Source organism: Python bivittatus, unplaced genomic scaffold (assembly GCF_059951505.1).
Source record: "Python bivittatus isolate LINGU-HERP-01145 unplaced genomic scaffold, Pbiv_v1 ctg000330_np1212, whole genome shotgun sequence".
In the NCBI taxonomy this organism is placed as follows: domain Eukaryota; kingdom Metazoa; phylum Chordata; class Lepidosauria; order Squamata; family Pythonidae; genus Python; species Python bivittatus.
In genome coordinates, this window is record NW_028277058.1 from 61,684,875 (window position 1) to 61,703,885 (window position 19,011).

The 19,011-nt window shown below is 42.9% G+C and overlaps 1 protein-coding gene across 1 annotated transcript in view; it reads right to left on the minus strand.

The window, feature by feature from the left end:
* The window catches only part of NET1 (neuroepithelial cell transforming 1), a 78,113-nt gene extending 63,545 nt beyond the window's left edge, over positions 1–14,568 (minus strand). Inside the window, exon 1 of the mRNA XM_088141442.1 lies at positions 14,372–14,568. Within this exon, the coding sequence (XP_087997568.1) occupies positions 14,372–14,541 (170 nt within the window). The 5' untranslated portion in view covers positions 14,542–14,568. The remainder of the gene's footprint in view (positions 1–14,371) is intronic.
* Between the last annotated feature and the right edge of the window lie 4,443 nt (positions 14,569–19,011).

Genomic DNA, 19,011 nt, shown 5'->3' on the forward strand with positions numbered 1-19,011 from the left:
CCACCCAGCTGGCTTCATGCCTCCCCAAACTGGCTCTCTCTCTATCCAAACCATTCATGATGTCATTCATATATTTGATCATGGCAGCCCTTTCCCACCTCTGCTCCAAGCTAAAAAAGTCTGAATGGTGTCATCTTTCCTAACAGCAAACTGGTCTCGCCTCCTAATTTAGTTGCCTTTCTCCTGAACTTCAGTATAGTCAGTCAGTCTTTTATTACACTCAATGACCAGAATCAGGAGAGCATATTTTTCAGATGTGACCATAACTGGGCACAACAGAAGGGCATTAATAGCCTTATTTTCAGTTCCTTCTTAATGATTCTAGGAATTGTTTAAAAAAAAAAATTACAGCAGCTACATACTGTTTTTACAATTTCATTGAGCCAGCTAATCTTTCCTCACCAGTCACTAACAATCCAATACACCTCTGATGTCTGAACTGTTTTATGCATTCTTATATTGGATTACATTTGCATGTTTGAGATCTATTCATCTAACTAGACAGATCTTTTGTGCTCCTTTCAATCTCTCTTTATTCTTTCCAATCAACTTAAGGTTGGAAATAAATGATCTAGAGGTGGTTGGGACTCCAAAACTCAACAGAATGGGACCAAATTGGATCTGGGGGGAAAAACCAGATTTGAAAGTGGGCCGGATCTGACATGGGGTTGTGGGGGGGAAATCCACCCCCCACCGCATCCCTGTGGGAGAGGCAGCTGGGGAGTGGCTTGGAAAGCTGGCAACTGCTTTATTCATAAGTTCCCTCCCTCCTCTCATGTGTTCTAGAAGAGAGCTATGACTAAGAAGTTAGAAAGAATTCCAGGACCAGGTTCTACAGACTTCCCATATTGTAGTATGCTGAACCGATTGGTATCATCAAAATACCTCACTATTTACACCTAATTTATTTATAAACAAAGTTAAATACTGGTGCCAAAATTGTTGTCTAAAATCCCACTTCAAACATTTCTCTCTGTTACTCTCCCAAGATGTGCAGATGGCCATACTTTGGACCGCATTAATTTGGACATGAGGGCATCTGCATCTGCCTCGTGCTGTGGCCAGATCACTTCCTGATCCTCATAAGCATAACTGATGCCACCCAAAATCTCGGCAGGATGAATAGGCTGATTAAGATAAGGAGGAAAGCGGTGGAGGAAGACAAAAAATAAGTATCATCAAGCACAGGCACAAACTAGGATAGGTAACGTGTTATTACTTCTCCTGTATTGTTACATCAGCAGGTTGTTGTCCAGTGGCCTTGTTTAGAAGGGTCAACTCCCTTTTAGGGAGAAGACAACAAGTAGATCTGCCACTGGCTACTCTGACTGGTTAGGCCAGCACTTGCTGTTTAAGTCTCTCAGAGTCCCAAACTCTTAATTCCTCATTGGTACAGTCTGCCGTGGTGAGCGGGGCAACATCCTGGAACATTATTTAAAACTCCTGGTTTGTGGATGCTGATGAAAATTGACACAGTATTCTTTTGCTTGTCAGTAGCCACCTGTGGGCTTGATCCTTGCCCCTTCTGGTCCAGAGGGAGAACAAGAGATTGGGTTCAGGAGGTGGGAGGAGGCAGTAATGCTGGCAGTCCTGAAAGGGACTGTGGCATGCCCCCTGCTAAGGAGACTCTCCTTGGATCCATCTTTATTTGACAACTGTGGCCATATCTCTAACCTTCTTTTTGGGTGGAAGGCGACTGAAACTACAGCTGGGGTATAGTTACAGAGCATCCTACAGAAAATAGATTACCTGGGCCCCTTCCTGTCAGGATTCAAATATGGGCATGGGGTGCAGCTGCCTTTTTTTGTATTGTTTGCCACTGTTGTCAGGATCTGAGTGGGAATAGTGCATTCCTCCTGTCAATGCCTTCGGTACCAGTGACCATGGTATCTTTCTGGACCACCTGTAGGGATTGAGAACTGGAGGCACTGTTTTGTGGTAGCTCAGCTCCTTCTTCAACAAGCGGTTCCAGCTGAGCGGGGAGGGAGATACTGGTCTACTGGGAGATGCAGGGTTTGGTCCTTTCTTCCTGGCTTTTGAGCATTTACCTAAAACCTCTTGGGGGAGATAATCTATTGATTTAGTATATGCTACTTTCAGTATGCTGATTATACTTCTATTTTACTACCCTGAGCCATAGAGGAAATACTGTCCATGTCTCGGCCTGAGTTCTGGAAGCTATGAAGGTCTGGAGAGGACAAAAGAAACTGAAGTTGAATGCAACCAAGACAGAGTTCCTATATTAAGTTCCTAGACATATCCAGTATAATCTTGACAGGGTGGCACTGCCCTGAAGAAGCTGATCTTCAAATTGAGGGCCCTCCTGGACTCCTGGCTATTCCTGGATGGGCAGGTGGAGGCTGTGGCCAGAAGGATCTTTCCCCAGATTCAGATTCAGCTAGTGTGCCAGTTGTAGCCCTATATGAAGCATGAGGCACAATGGCAACTCATGTCTTCATCAATGCTCATTTGGTCTTCTGCAATTCGCTCTATATAGGGCTGTCTTTGAAGACTACCTGGAAGTTTCAATCGGTCCAAAATGCAGCAGCCTGGTTGTTGATGGTTACTTGCCAACACAAGCACATTATACAAGTGCTCTGGGCCCTGCAAACACTTCCTTTGGGCTCCTGAGCACAAATCAAACTGCTACTCTTGACCTATAGACCTCAACATGGCTTGGCACTAGAGTACTTGCAAGACTGCCTTCTCTATCCAGCTTCAACCCGCCCAACTTCTGTGTCCTAAGAGAACCTGTTTGTGGCTCTCCACTACTGTGAGGTAAAGCAGATGGGAAGCTCACAAGCCCTTTCTCTGTTTGCGTACCTGCTCTTTGGAATAGCCTAACACCTGAAATTTGATCAGCCCTGATATTTTCTTTAAGTTATAAAAAAACATATTATTTTGAAGAACCTTTGGAGCATGAACTGATGCCACTGGTTATTTAATGGGGTGTGTGTGTGTATAAATAAATAAATATTTGGTGTTATTTTTATAAAACTATAGCCATTTTACTGAATTTTTCTGGATGTATTGTAAACAGCTGAGAGTTTAACTGTGAGAGCATATATGTATGTACATATGAACGAATAAATCTGCTAATTCCTACTGTTTCCTGTTCTGTACTTAACGATTTTACTCCATGGTCACTGAAATTACTCAAGAGTCTTCATTAGAGACTTCATCAAAGATTTTTTGGATGTCCATTTGTACAATATCTGTATTGGATTATCTGTCTTCGCATCTGGACCCTCAAAAGTCTCCAAGATTAATAATATCCTTAAGGTGCCCATATACCATCTCTACTTTGAGAGCTACACTCGTTATCTATCAGCTGGCTTCTGGTACGATTCAAGGTGCTGGTTGTCACCTTTAAAGCCGTTCATGGTTCAGGGTCTGGTTATCTGTGGGCCTGCCTTCCCCTTGTAAAATCTGTCTTTCTGATAAAATTTAATAGAGCTGGCTCCCTTTCAGAGATTAACTCTTTGTACCCTCAATAAGAGATTGTCAGGGGACATGAAAGCATGCCTTTTCAGTCACTGTCCCCCCTCTGGAATAGTATACCCCAGATGTTTGAACGGTCCCTTTCTTCCTGACTTACTGCAAAAACTTGGTTGTTTTATCAAGCCTTGAGAACAGGGTTGTTATATTTCTCTGCCCAATGAGCTGGTTCTTTTGGCTTTAAGTGTTTACATTCCCAATTTATGTATTACTGTATTATGATCCATGGGTTTTAGTTCTGATTTTGCCTATGCTGTTGTTGTATTTACCCTGCTTATCTGTCTTTTTAACCCAAATTCCAGATTTGTGTAACTGTACATTGCTCAGAGTCAGTTTGACAGGAATGACTTATAAGCCCAGTAAATAAATAAATAAATTGGATGCCATAGTTTATCTGTTTGTGAGTGGCTTCTGACTTGGGTATAAGCATTTTGTATGAAGACATGGTTTAACAATGGCTACTGAATAAAGCAGAATGAGCTGAGTTCGCATAATATGCCAAACCAAAACCAAACAGTCTATGTTTTGAAATACACATAGTGAGATGTATGAGCCTGGTGCATGTGTGCATGGATGCCTGTCTTAGCTGAAGTCAAAGGTAAGGGACTAGCACATACTGTATACATGTGTGTCAACCAAAACAGCCAAGCAGCCAGCCACAGTCTGCTTGTCACCCAGTATTCCAGCTAGTGTTGCAAAGACTTGCCAGTCAACACTTTTTTATGGGTTAATATGATGTGTGAAGCCTGTGGAATGATTTCTATGGAGAACATGAGCACATTGTAATGTAAAAAGCATGGAATAATTAAGGTTGGAGTATCATAAATATCTTTGATTTACTTGTTTGGCAACTTTTATTTTATTGGGAGGGGAGGGGAGGAAAGCATACTTTTCTATTTAAGGGGACAAGCTGCTTGTGGTTATGAAGAAAACTATTTAATATCAAAGCACAGAACAGCCTTTGCAAACATTCACAGTGTTCTAGCTGCTGACGATTGAAAAACTTTCCATTCAGAATAGATACTGGAGTTTCCATATCTCTAACCAAATCAGTTTCAGTCAAGGATCAGAATTGCAAAACAACATGGTGCATTCATGCATTTACACTGCAAGTTAGATTTTAATTATAAAAACAAGTAACAGGTTAGTATATACCAGTGTTTCTCAACCTTGGCAACTTTAAGATGTGTGGACTTCAACTCCCAGAATTCCCCAGCCAGCTATGCTGGCTGGGGAATTCTGGGAATTGGTCCACACATCTTACAGTTGCCAAGATTGAGAAACACTGGTATATACTGTAACAAACTTGGCTTGGAAAGACTTGTGCATTGTTTTGATTGTAGATAATTACTGTTTATCTTGAAGGGGATGGCTTCCCAGACAAAGGAAGTATTCCTTGGCTCATTGTAAGATGCAGGGAGCATTTTAAGCTTTCAGCTCTTATTTTGCTATTTGTTTGAACTCCATTTATAACTTGCACACGAATAAGACCTAGTAACAAAATGTCATTGAAGAATAAGTGCAACTTCCCAACTATATCAAGTTGTGATTTGAATGAGAAAGTGTAGTTCCAGCCACCAAAGCAGCGGCTGATATGAAATTCCATTTGGGTCTACTCACGGGAGATATTATTTGTAACCAAGAATTGTGAGCACCATCTATGGGTGGCTCAGGAGAAAAAAACAAACAAACCCTACTTTGCAAGAACAAGAAACAAAACATACTTATGGTTATTGCAGCACTACACTACCGGTATCCAAAAGCCAGGATTAACATTATAAAAGTAAAAGCCATACTTTTTTTTCCTCTATTTTTTTCCCTCACATTTTATTTATACAACCATAGGTATCTTTATAATGCATCGCTGCACTCCACCCTTCTTCTAGCCAATTTCTTCTCCTTGGGCCTCAGCATCTAATTCTGCCGCAAAAGATTATCCTTGTGGTTGTTCTTCTCCACGATTCATGAATGACATTTAATTTACAGGGTAAACAGCAGGAAGAATTACCTATACTACAGCTTTTTAACAAAGCAGCCTAGGCTATGCAGCATTTTAAATTAAATATCCCCATCTTCTACTGACATCTTGTGGTTGCAAACAGACTTATGTGTCTGTCTCCACATTTAGCCTATAACCAGGATGCATTTGAAGAATTGTTTCCACATAGATACTACTTGCAGTTCATCCTATGCAAGATGGTTTAGAGCATGCCCTGAAACCGCTCTGTCTTTAATATTTATTTATTTATTATTAAATTTATATGCCGCCCATCTCCCCCAGAGGGAGACTCTGGACGGCTTACAATTAAAAACCAAGAGAATAAAAACAATAAAAATATAAATAGCCCCCCCCAATTAAAACACAAATAACAAATCTATAAAAGCAATATACAAATCAAGATGTATATACATCTTGCAATATACAAATCAAGAAGATGGGGGAAGCAGTATCGATCATCCCACGAGCCAGTTTCAACAATGTGAGCCCCCATCAGGCCATTCGGCATAGCCATGTTCTTACACCTTTTCGAAAGGCCAGGAGAGTGGGGGCAGCCCGCACCTCAGCTGGCAAGCTGTTCCACAGGGCAGGGGCCACAGCAGAAAAGGCCCCCTTCCTAGACCCCGCCAGCCAAAATTCCTTGACTGGCGGGGCCCGCAACATGCCCCTTCTGCCGGACATCCTCCTGGAAGCCATCAAGAAGAGGCCAGTCTGATATCTCCCGGTATCAGGATCTCCTGGTGTCAGCCTGCTTCACTTCCCAGAAGTGGGGAACCACAAGGGGTTTCTCCCAGGATGATCTAACAGGTTGGGCTGATTCAGGTGGGAGTAGGCAGTCCTGCAGGTACTCAGGTGCCAAGCCCAGGGCTTTACTGGTCAAAGCCAGCATTTTAAATTGTACCTGGAAGCCACTGTTAGCCACTCGTGTCCATAGCATAGACTAACATATTCCCAAATGTCAGGGGCTGGTTAGCACACTCATACAGATATACAATGGCAAACCTTTTAAAAAAAAGTATTGACAAGTATGATTTATGCCAATCCCCTCTTGATACAGAAAGTGAGTTTTTAAAAAAATCCTTGAAAGGCAGTAGTTCCACCGTTGCTTGAATATATCCATTCAGCCAGAGAACTTACCATCTTCCCAGGCTATCAGTTTCATTATCAAACTGCTCTTACCATGAGGAGGCTATCAAATGAAATGTGCTTTATGTAAAGTTAAGCTATGCTATATCCTATGTGTTGTAATGACTGAAACCAGGTCATAGCTTCTTCTGTATGACAACTTTTAAGATATATGAAGAATCTGCAAACTCCACTGTAGCCTTTTTTCTGAAAGTTAAACATATGTCACTCTCTCTCAGTGGGATTTCATTTCCAGTTCTCTGATCATTTAGTCCTTCTTTGAAACATTCCAATATTGTTCCAGAGCTGGACATAATCCTTGAGGTGCATCTGACCAGCACAGGGAAGAATGGAATGATCCTTCCTGTTGTCTGGAAGCTCAGGTTTTAAAATACAACTTAAGTTTGCAGGTGCTTTTTGTTTCTGCAGTTACATCACACTGCTAACTCATATTCACCTTCAAATCCACAATCCATTTTAGAAGCTCAATGGCTAAATTGGATACTTCCAATATTTATGGAAAGCTTTACATTTCCATTAAATGTCATTCCATTATTCTCCATCCAACTTCCTAACTTATTCTCACTCTAAATATTACTTTTGTCTTTTAAAGCGATAGTTACTCTACCCAGTCTTGGGGGCAATGCAAATCAAAACAGCATATTCCCCCATCTCATCCACCAAATTATTAGATAAAACCATTTTAAGAGCACGAGGCCCAGGACCAAGCCCCACTTGGTTCCTCAGGTCTCACCAGGAACTGAGAGCTGAGCCCTCTTTGCTGATCCAGCCCATTAGAAATCCATACTTGGTAACAGGGCCATCTAGCCCATGGTCAACTAGCTTGTTAATCTGGATATAATGGGGGACTTTGTATAAGGTAATGATGAAGATAAAATATGTTATTTTTATATTATATTTTATTCCCATGATCAAATAAACCAATGTTTTTAGCAGGAATTCTTTCTGATAAGCCCATCTAGCAATCACTGCACTGGCTTCAAGGTGGTCACAAACTGCACATTAAATAAATTGTTTCAGAACTTTCCAAGTATTTATTTATTTATGAAATTGTGAGACTGCCTAACTCCTGAATGACTCTGTGTGGCTTACAGTTTTAAAAGATCAAACATATAAATAACACAACTGACTGAGGAACAAAATATGAACCATAAACCTACCACAATCCACACCAAAACAAACTAAAAGGGGGTTCCACAATCACCCCATCCCTAAGGCCTGGGAGAACAACTGGGTCTTCAGTGTTTCTTAAATGACGCAAGGGTGGGAGCCCCATGGCTCTCTGTGGGAGATCATTCCAGAGGGGCAGGAACTGCAACAGAATAGGCCCACTTTCTGGGTCCCACAAGATGACATTGTTTAACTGACAGGACCTGGAATGCATCCACCCTGCCAGACCATACTAGATGGGCAGAGACAGCTGGAGATAAGCAGTCCCTCAGATTAACAGGGTCTATGCCACAAAGATCTTTAAAGGTGATAACCAACACCTTGAATTGTATGTGGAAGCCAAATGATAACCATTGCAGCTCATGAAGCAGTGGGGTCATGTGTGATTAATGCGGGCACCCATCATTGACTGAGCTGCTGGGTTCTGGGCCAGCTGTAGCTTCTGGATAGTCTTCAAGGGCAGCCCCATGTAGAGAGCGTTGCAGTAATCCAATTGTGAGGTGACTACAGCATGGATGACTGTTTCAAGGGCCTCCCAATTCAGGAAAGGTACTTGTGCAAAGACCCTCTTGCCCACAGCTTTCACCTGCTCTTCAAGCAGGAGATGAAAGTCCAAGAAGCCCCCAGATTGCACACAAGTCTCAAATGGAGAAGTGCAACCCACCGAGAATCAACAATGGAATGCCTCCAAAACTAGATATAGCCACTCGGTCTTGTCAGGACCCTGAATCTATTTCTCCCCATCCATACTGCTTCCAGCCATTGGGACAGGCCTTTGATTGCATCATTTGGCCGGCCTGGGGCAGAGCATATTGATGATACCCAATTCCAAAGTGGTGGATGACCCCAGTGTTTTCATGCACATGTTAAACAGAAGGGGAGAGTACATCGAGCCCTGTGGCACCCCAACCTCATCCCAGCTCCACCACATGTCATCAACATGCAACCAAAGACATCTCCAAACTAAATCCCAGTCTGAAAACCAACTGAAATAAGTCCAAATAATCCATTTCCTCCAGGGTCCTCTGGATCTGAAGTCCAACTATCCTCTCCACTACCTTCCCTAAGAAGTGGATGTTGGAGACTGGATAGTAATTGTCCAGGATTGCTGGGTCCTGCAATGACTCATATTTACTTACTTAATAAATTTATATGACCATCCATCTCATATACATGACTCTGGGCAGCTAACAAAACAAAATAAAAACACAACCAATAATTAGAACATAAATAACAAAACACAGCACAAAATAGCTGAGAATAATTGCAACACATCATAGTCAATATAACAAAGAAATGGGTTCATCCATACTATCAGGGTCTCAGCCTTGATGGCAAAGCCAAGTTTTTAATGTGTTGCAGAAGGCCAGCAGATTTGGAGAAAGCCTGATCTTGGGTCAAGAGGTGTGTGTGTGTATATGTGTGTGTGTGTGTGTGTGTGTGTGTGTGTGTTTGAGGAGAGAGCACACCACACCCTCCTTCAAGGCTGAGGGGACTATCCCATCACACGAAGAAGCTGATTCCACTGCATGGACCTAATCACAAGTCACCTCCTGGGCAACTTTACAGGAGAGACCTAAATCTAGCAAGTAGGTGGCCGAGCTATCAGACTGGAGAACTCTGTGTACTTCTTCTGGAGTCACAGAAGCAAACTCAGTTTAGATAACCACACATGACGTTCCATCAGGCACCTCAACTAGACCTGTCCAACTGAGCAGATCGAGGTGACCTTATCTGCCAAAGAACAAGAACATTCCTTGCAGTGGTTCTGAAGGTGGTTCTGCGGCTGTTCTTCCCCAGCAGGGACCAAGTTACTGTAAAAAGGGCCACTGGACAGCTATTGGCAGTTGCAATAAGAGCAGAGAAATATTTATATTTCACCACCCTTATAACAATGAGATAATCCTGAATATGGGTTCCTACCCAGGTTCAGTCAGACTGACTTTGGGTCTTCCTGTAACGATGCTCCAGGCTTCTTTTCTTACACCATCTCCCAGTGTCCCTCAGAGAACCAAGGCATGTCCCAGGATCAGTATAAACAGAGAGGCCACATAGGGGCAATCCGGGCTAAGGCCCCAGCCACATACCCATCCAGGCCATGACTAGGGCCTCAGCCAAACTGCCCACTAGAACCTCAAGGAAAACCACAAACTCCCTCTAGAACCCTACCAGGTCCATCAGTCACCTGGGGCAGACCAATCTAACAGGTCCTATTTCCCTCAACCCTGATGACTTGGGACAAGACCATGCTGGCCATGAACTCCTGATCCACCTTGGAATCAACACTGCTGGGCAGTAAATTGAAATCCCCAAGAACCACAAGCCTCAGGTCTCAAACACCAACCCAGCGCTGAAATCCAGGCAGGGAAGATGCTGTGTGGTAGGGAGGGTGGTACAACAGCAACAGCCCATCTGTTCCCTAGAGCCCAATTTAACCAGGGAGTCCCACACCCAGTTATCTGTTGGGCAGAGCCTCTGAAAGCTGATAACTCATGGATGACAACTGCTGCCCCACCTCCCCCTTAATTGTGGTTGGTACCAGACCTGAACCACAGGTGGGCACCTCTCTAAGATGGGGGCCTACCTCCCACTGCCCCACCCACGTTTCAGTAATACAAGCCAGGATTACTCAATTTTTCAACAAGATTCATCAGAATTTCAAGAGGCAATTCATTTCAATCCAGAGATGTGACATCATCTCTCATTTCAATTTGTAATTCAGCTTATTTGTCACATTTATTTTTATTTATAAGATTTATATAGACGTTCATCTTATGCAACATAACCTGGGGCAATTCACAAATGACAAAGCAGTAAAAACAAAAAAACCCAATGCAGAAACTCCTGGCGTTCCCAAACACAACACATCCACAAACAACTTTACTGGGCTCTAGCCTCACACTACCCCAACACTTGCAGGAAAAGCCAGTCTTCAAGGCTTTTTGGAATTTTATATTTTGGAAGGCTAGGAGGGTAGGGGCCTGCTGGACCTCAGGGGGAAGGGTGTTCCAAAGGGCAGGGGTTACTACCAAGAAGGCATGCTGCCTAGGTCCTGCTAGATGGCAACATTTAAGGGAAGGAACCTGGAGCACTCCCATCCTATCAGAACTAGTGGAACAGGCAGATACCTTCAGGGAGAGATGATCCCGCAAAATAACTGATTTGACATACATCCTTTTCTGAGAGAAGCTTGAACTGAAACAGAAGCTGAGCTTCAGCCATTACTTGAACTGTCATTTTACCATTTTCAGAGTTCCCTTTTATGTTAATACATTGAAGAAGCTCTTTTTGTATTCTTAGCAACCCGTGACAACCTAAGCTCATTCTGATGTTCTGCATATCCTCTCTGCAACATGGACTAGCTGTACAGCATCATGGTAATCTGTAACTTTTATATTTGTGCTTTTTAACTGTTTAATTTAACTGTTGCTAAACTTCTTGGACAACCACTGATATTTCATTAAACTCAGTTTTTGTTACAGTACTATAAAGAATTCTAGCACCACACAGACACTTTCACCCAAAGTACCTGCTTTTCGCCTCATCAATTAATTAATCTCTATCAATCGGAATCAAATAAAAAACTGATCTGGTTTCTTCTTCTACCTTCTGAAAGGGAAAACTGCCAGCAAGACAAATTGGCAATTTCCTGGAAAGATAACATTTGATGTAATTTGTCTCCCAGCTAGTATCAAGTAGTGATATTTCATTTTGTTTTAAGGCTCTTCTAAGAAGCTTCCAAGAAGTGGCTACAAGACCTGTAACTTACAAAAGACTAATTAATGTATTCTTCTAAATATTTTTACTGAAAGGTAAATTAACATTCATATTCATAATGGCAAGCATTGTGCTATATATTATCAATAATCATCACTTTTACAAACCAGGCATACCTTGTTTGTTAAGAAGGATCAATGTGTGCAATTTCTATGAATGAATGTATAGAGAGCAAGGGAGATGGCCTTGACAGAAATAGACAAGAACTATTACCGAGGCAAAGGGGGCCAAAACATTCCCTAAGTCCTAGGAAGCAAGATAACATTCAGAAGCAGCTGCCTCCCTGACCCACTGGAATATAAGGAGGAGACATCAGCACAAGCAGGCTTGCAAATTTCTGCTATAATAGTCTATCTTAATAAAGTATAGCTCTAGTCTTCCTGTGCTGTTGATTATCTGGTCTATCTAGTGGGGTTGCAGAAGATAGTCTAGGGGGCTTTGACTTGGCTGGAAGACTACCTGGGAATTTTAAGGCAAATACTCATATATCCTATTATCTAGTACCACTTATCCTCAATAAGTTATACTTCCTCTGTCAGTGAAAACTTATCCTTGACTTTCAAAAGAGATTAGAAAACTGAAACAACCACCTTGTCAGAGAATTTCTAAAACCAGACTAAAAGAAACTGAATTTTGCAAAGTTTCATAAAATTGTGTAAATTTTAAAGATAGTCCACTGAAAATTGGTCAATGGTCATGTACTTTAGTATAGGGCTTATAGAAAGGACAGAGACCAACTTCCAGTGGACCACTCATAATCCCAGCTAATTGGGGGAATCCTTGCAAAGATTAACTGGGTTGCATTTTAATTTGATTCGGTCAGACAGTTCTTAGGTCTTCAAGTCAGACTGTGTCTCAAAATCATTTTACTTAGGTTAGTTAAAATTCCTGGCTTTCAATTACAGCTGAATGGTTTTATACCAAGTCAAAAGACTAGCTTGCCTATCTCAATATTATAATTCTAATGTAGGTATTTTCCAAGCTTTCAAAAAATCATTTTCAGCAACAAAATAGTAAGGGACTGAATCAGCAGCAAAGCACGAACTATCCAAACTATCCTTTCACATGACCCCTATCCAACATACATTTGGGCTTTTGTTTCTCTGTAAAATAGGCCATTGTGTCCTCACAATATCTGGGGCATAGGGGTCTGCTTTCCAAGAAAAGGTGACAAAGTCCAAAATCCCACAGAACACATCTAACCTCCTGCGTGCTTTCAGCTGTGTTTTAGATCTAGACAGTGTGCTGCTACTGGGCAATAGGCCTTGGTCATTAATCTCAATTGTGTGCTGAATATAAATTTTTGGAGAATACATTGGAACACCAGAATTGGCTCCCAAATTCACTCTAAATCTGCCCTCTCTGTGCATTCAGACCACAAAGAAAATTTTCCCAACTGCAAGAGGAAGACCTGAAAGCAGACTTAGACCTAAGTTTCCCCCCAGAGGTCCAGACTGATCCTACTTTACTGGCTTTTAGAAGAACAGTGAAAACTGTTTTTGTCTCAGAGGGTTCGGGAATTGTGTTATCCTATCAGAAGAGTACCAAGATTAGTTTATCTGTGATTCACTACAGTTGAATTTAGATTTTTATTGTATTTAGTTTTCAAATGGCTTTGTTTTATTAGGTTCTGATTTTGTGTTTTATTACAGTTAACCACCTAGGGTCAGAGAGAACACAGCAATATATCATATACACTTGTGGATAAGCCCATCCACAGATAAGCCAAACCCAGTTTTTGGGGTGTATTTTTGAACCTAAAATTCTCTGCTTATCTGCAAGTATAAACCATAATCAATGTGCAAGCTGTTTTGTTCTGAGATACAGTATAGATTTTTGTATACCTAGCTCAGCGCTATCTCAAACATCCTCATATAGGCTCTTACATACACTCTGCTTGCCCGCTTCCTGGAAGACCTCTAATGGACCTTAGAATGACACGAACTGTTGGTGATGTTCTTTTGTATTTTATAAAATTAACACCAGGCACCATCAGAAAGGCTGAGTGAAGAAAACCAGAAGGCTTTGAACTGTGCTGGAGAAAACTGGACCTCAAGAACAACAAATATTCAGTTCTAGCTGAAGCAAAACTAGACTGCTCACTGGAACTACTAATAATGAAGCTAAACGTAGATATTTTGGATACAAAATGGGAAGGCAACAGTTGGTAGAGAAAATCAAAAGCCATTGAAAAAGACAAGGTGGCTAGATATTGTACAGCAGTGTTTCTCAACCTTGGCAACTTTCAGCTGTGTGGACTTCAGCTCCCAGAATTCCCTAGCCAGGGGAATTCTGGGAGCTGAAGTCCACACAGCTGAAAGTTGCCAAGGTTGAGAAACAGGGCTGTAGAGAGTAAGGACACAGAAATGTAGGATCCTAGCCTGGGCAAAAGGGGCTGATGCATTTTTGAAGCAAGCTGAGAGCAAGATAACATTTGTATTCAGCTCAGGCAGACACCTCCCTGATTCAGTGAAGTATTGGGGGGGGGGGTTGGAATAACCCAATCAAGACTTGCAAGATACTGTTCTTATGACTCAATAAAAGTAGGATTTCCTGGTCGGGGCTGAGAGGTAACATCCCTGATGGCCCCAGCAAGAACCCCTTAAAGCAGGAGCCTGGCACCAGTATATCCCCGGGGTGGCAAAGCGTGGGAAGCCACCCAGCAACACCTTTTCAAGGGCCTGGCCGACTTCCTAAGTTAGGCTTCTCTGTTGAAGGCACGGTTTTGTTTACGGGTGAGGGAAAGCGCTGAACGGGGGGGGGGGGGCGCCGCCCACTTACCGCCCACAGGAGGAGGAGGAGGCCGCCGCCGCCGCCCCCCGCTGGGCCCCGCCAGGGGTGTCCTCGAGCGCCGCGCGGCCCGGGAGGCTGGGCCGGTCCTCCTGCTCCTGCTGTCGCCGCCTCCCCTTCCTCCGCAGAGGGGGCTTCTCAGTCAGCGGGCCGCTTTCCATGCCGGGCGAGGCGAGACGAGGCTGCTCCGGACGCACCACCCGCGTCGGGTCCAGGAGGGCGAATGGCGGCGCAGCGGTTTGAAAATGGCGGCGAGAGGTCGCAGCCAATCAACGGCGCCGGGCCGTTGCTAGGATACGCTCGGAGCGAGGCCTAGCGGCCGGCCCGAGAGCTGCGTCCTCGCCGTTTCGGCCGAAGAGCCGAAGAAGGATGGCGGCGGAGGGGGCGAGCGCGCGGCCCTTCCAGACTCGAGAAGGTAACGACAGCCGGGGGAGCGGCCGGCGGAGAAGGCGGCCGCCGGCCTCAGTGGCGAGCCCGGGGGTGGAGGCGGTCCTCGCCTTTCAGGTCGGGCGCTGATGGGGTTCCGCCTGGCGCCCCCGGCTCCCCCGAGACCCCGGCCCCGTGGAGCCGAGGTGGGCCGAGACCCCTTCGTCCCTCCCTTCCTCCAGGCGTGGCACACAGATGGGCGACTGCCTCTTAAGCCACGATTGGCAAACAAGCCACGATGAGCTGGGCTCATAGACTCAACGGGGCCAATCTCAGCCATTGTGGTTTGTGAACCTTGGCTGAGCGGAATGTATGAACCTAGCCGGGGCTGCCTGTTCAACAAACCACGATTAAACAAACCATGGTTCAGCATGAGCGTCCCCATCTTAAATAGGGTAGTTTTTGTATTCAGTCGCACATCCTTTAGGAAGCAAGCCTTTATAATCCCTTCTTAAGGCAAACTATCTTTTCAAGCTATCTTTTCCCCAGATAGCATCTATTAAGAAAGTAAGAGCAATGGTCACATTAAAAAAAAAAATGCAAAAAAAACACCCCAAAATGTTCTGTGGAATACAGTAAAAATGCTGTTCATCACCTTAAATACGAAAGAGTGGTGGTGGTGGTGAATTGATTCACTTATTTTCCGTCCTTCCTCCTTTTGTTATTTTAATAATAATAATAATTATTATTATTATCATTATTATTATTTATTACATTGATATGCCATCTGACTCCCATTTATATTGCAAAACAGAGATGCATCCGTTTGTAACTTTTGTCATTTTGTCTTGCATTTGCAAGCCTCTTGAGAGGTTGCGTCTAGCGGAATAAGGAGCAGAAAATGTTTTAAATCAGAAAGGAAGGCGGGAAGGTCATAGCTCAACATACATTCCATAAATTAAAGTGCATATTGCGTGAAGACCTTTTTTTGGCATGCCAACCTTCTTGAGTGACTCTGAGATCTCGTACAGCAAAGAAAAGAGACCGTGCCCCACACCATGTATCACTGTTTTATAAAACTCCCCCATTCTCCCTCAGTGGCCTTTTTTCCTTGACTTTAAAAAATAAACCTGCAAGTCCTCTGCCTGAGGAACAGGAACTGAACAGGACAAATTTCCCCCTTGGTTGTTTTCCTAGTAATTTTGCGAGTAGGGATCTTGAGTGCCCTGCACAAGGGTTCTTAAAACCACCAACATGGCATTTAATTTTGACTAGCTAGATTGGCCTGTCTGGGTGGAGGTGACTCTCTTATCTCCTTTCCTTGTTGTTATGATCCATTAAGTCCACCCTGATTCCTGGGAATTACAGAACCAAGTCTCGGCAGTTTTCTTGGCTATGTTTTTGGAGTATCTTCCCAGTACCTTCTTCCCAAGGCTGAGAGAGAGGGACTGGCCCAAGGTCACCCAGCCGGCTTTGTGCCCAGCAGGACTAGAACTCATGGTCTCCCAGTTTCTAGCCTGCTGCCTTAACCACTGCACCAACCTGGCTTTCAAATTAAGAGTTAAGTTCCCTCGAAAGATTCTTTTTTTAAATTTTACTCTAGGAGGTTACGTAAACACTCCAATTAGTGTCAACTTGGAAAACAAACCAAACTTCTAAACTCTGCAGACTTCAGCCAGACATAAACAAAATGTGTTTATGCTGTAGTTAGTTTTACATTAAAATATTCTGATTTTAATTGTCCCATAAACAGTAGGAAACTAGCAGTCCTATTTATCTGAACTCCCTACTGCCTTCCCTCCGGCTTCAGGCCAGGATGTTGGTAGATCTGGGTTTTTGTGATTTGCTCTATACTGACTGAAGAATTGATTATTTTTACCTGGTATCTTTTATTGCTCTTTCTACTGTTTTGATATGATTTTGCTTTTATGTCTTGTTAACTACCCAGAGTTATTTGATTAAGATGGGCAGCTATATTCATTTGCAGTGCAAATGAATAAATAAATACTATGGCAAGATGGGATAGGGAGGAACTGACTGATTCAGTCCTACCAAGACTGAGTGGCTGTGGGTGTTTGGACCCCCCACCCCCAGATCTGAGGATATTCCATCTTTGACCTTGGATGGGGTTCTCTCTCATTTTTGTTGTGTATTTTTTGTGTTGTTTCCTTGTTTTTAAACTTTTAACAATTTATAAACAGCCCAGAATTGCTGGGAGTCAGGCAGCATATGAATTTAATAAATTATTATTTGAGTTCTGCTATGTAAATTTGCAGATTGTTACCTTGAGTCTTCTGCCATTTGCAAGTTCCCAGATCAGTAACTTGCTGATCCCTGGTGAGTTTCCCAGGAAAAAGAACATGAATTTGTACAAAATAGTACACTGAGAATATCAGCAGTGTCCAGTAACAAAAAAGGCAAATCTTGTGCTCAGCATTATTAGAAAATATATGGGGAAAAAAGCCTTATCAATTGATAAGCCAATTTGGAACAAAGTTTCCTGTTTCAGGTGCATTTATGAGTACCTGAATTCTAAGTACTAAAAAGCTTCTGGAGCCCTCCAAAAGAAACTTAAATTTCCTTAAAAGTGGCCACTGGAGGCTTGTGGCTTTTATGCAGCCCAAACTTTATTTGTGATAAAATAAAAAATAAAAAAAGCTGAGCGTAAGGAGAGGGTTCACAACAGGAAGTCTCCAACAGATTCCGGATCCTGTCAGACTGATATGGACTATCCCTTTTTTCAATCCTATTTCCAACACCTTGCTCCCGACACACAGACCTCACTCCTCCTCCCCTTTTAACTTTGACATAGAGAGAGAGATAGTTGGGTATAGTGGTTAAAGGCACCGGGCTAGAAACTGGGAGATGGTGAGTTCTAGTCTTGCCTTGGTCATGAAAGCCATCTGGGTGCCCTTGGGCCTGTCACTCTCTCTCAGCCCTAGGATGAAAATACTGGAAGATACTTCCAAAAACATAGCCAAAAAAACGGCAGAGGCTTGTTTCTGTAATTCCCAGGAATCAGGAGGAATTAATGGATAGGAAGGAGGGAATGACAAACCACTTCTGAAAAACCTTGCCAAGAAAACTGCAGGGACTTGTCTAGGCAGTCTCCAAGAATCAGACACGATTGAACAGATTTAAAAAAATAAACTCTTATTCACTTCATGGATATAGCCATGTAATGTTTGTGGCCATAATATGGAAGCAGTTCTATCTTCTTTCAGTAGAATAAGATAACTGTGTTCTAATTCAGTTCGGATTTGCCCTAAGGAGGTCGCTCCAAATGTAACATTGACTAAAGGGCAAGAAAAAGTTTTTATATCAGCCTTTCCCAACTGGTACCCTCCAGTTGTGTTCAGACTAAAACTCCCAGAATTCTTAGACAGTTTGGATGTACTGGCTGAGCATTCTGGACACAGGACACAGGACACAGACAGTCACAACATAGCTGAGGCTCTTTCTGCAGTTTATTCTGCAGTCCTAAATGTGCATGCATGGGAGTTAATCCACAGCAGTCAAAAGCACTTACTTCAGTATCTATACAATAGAAAGTCCGTCCCAGTTGATGTCAGGAGTGTTCCATAAAAAAGAAAACCCACATAACTGTTGTTATCCTGATGCCAGGTCAGTTTACAGTGCCCACCAGTTTTGTTTTTGTTTTTGTTTTTCCCCGTCCTGTGCTCTCAGGGTTGGTATTTTGGGTGCAGGCCCCAAAGACAAATGGGGGAAATGGGCTGTAAGGAGATACCCTGGCCAGGTGACTTGGCAGCTGCCTTCCTACAGAGAGTCTTGCCCAAGAATTTGGTGCCTCCTTTGGGACAGCCTGCCCACGGATACCCAGACCAAACTTGGCTTTCTGGAAAGACATGGGAAGTTGTACGATTTTTTTTTAAATCCTGTTGTACTAGTACTTTGCAAGCTGCTTAGAGTCTCTGGAAATGGAGCAGCGTGTACGTGGAAGTAATAAATAAAACATTCCTCTTCTCCCATTCGGAATCTTGCACTAAATTACATGCCTGACTTAGAAGATCCTATAACAAATCTCATTCACTGAACAGCTTTGGCAAAGAATCTTTGGTTTCAGATTTCATTTTTCCACAGAAAGACAGTGAAGAGGGAAGGAGGGGGAAAATATGTACATTTAGAAGCGGTAAATGGCCATCATCTGGCACAAAGCAATTTTGAGCAGTTTAGTTCTTTTACTTTAACTTTGAAGCCTAAGTATATAGTTTAGAGTTTCAGTGCCAATACTAATGAGATTTTAT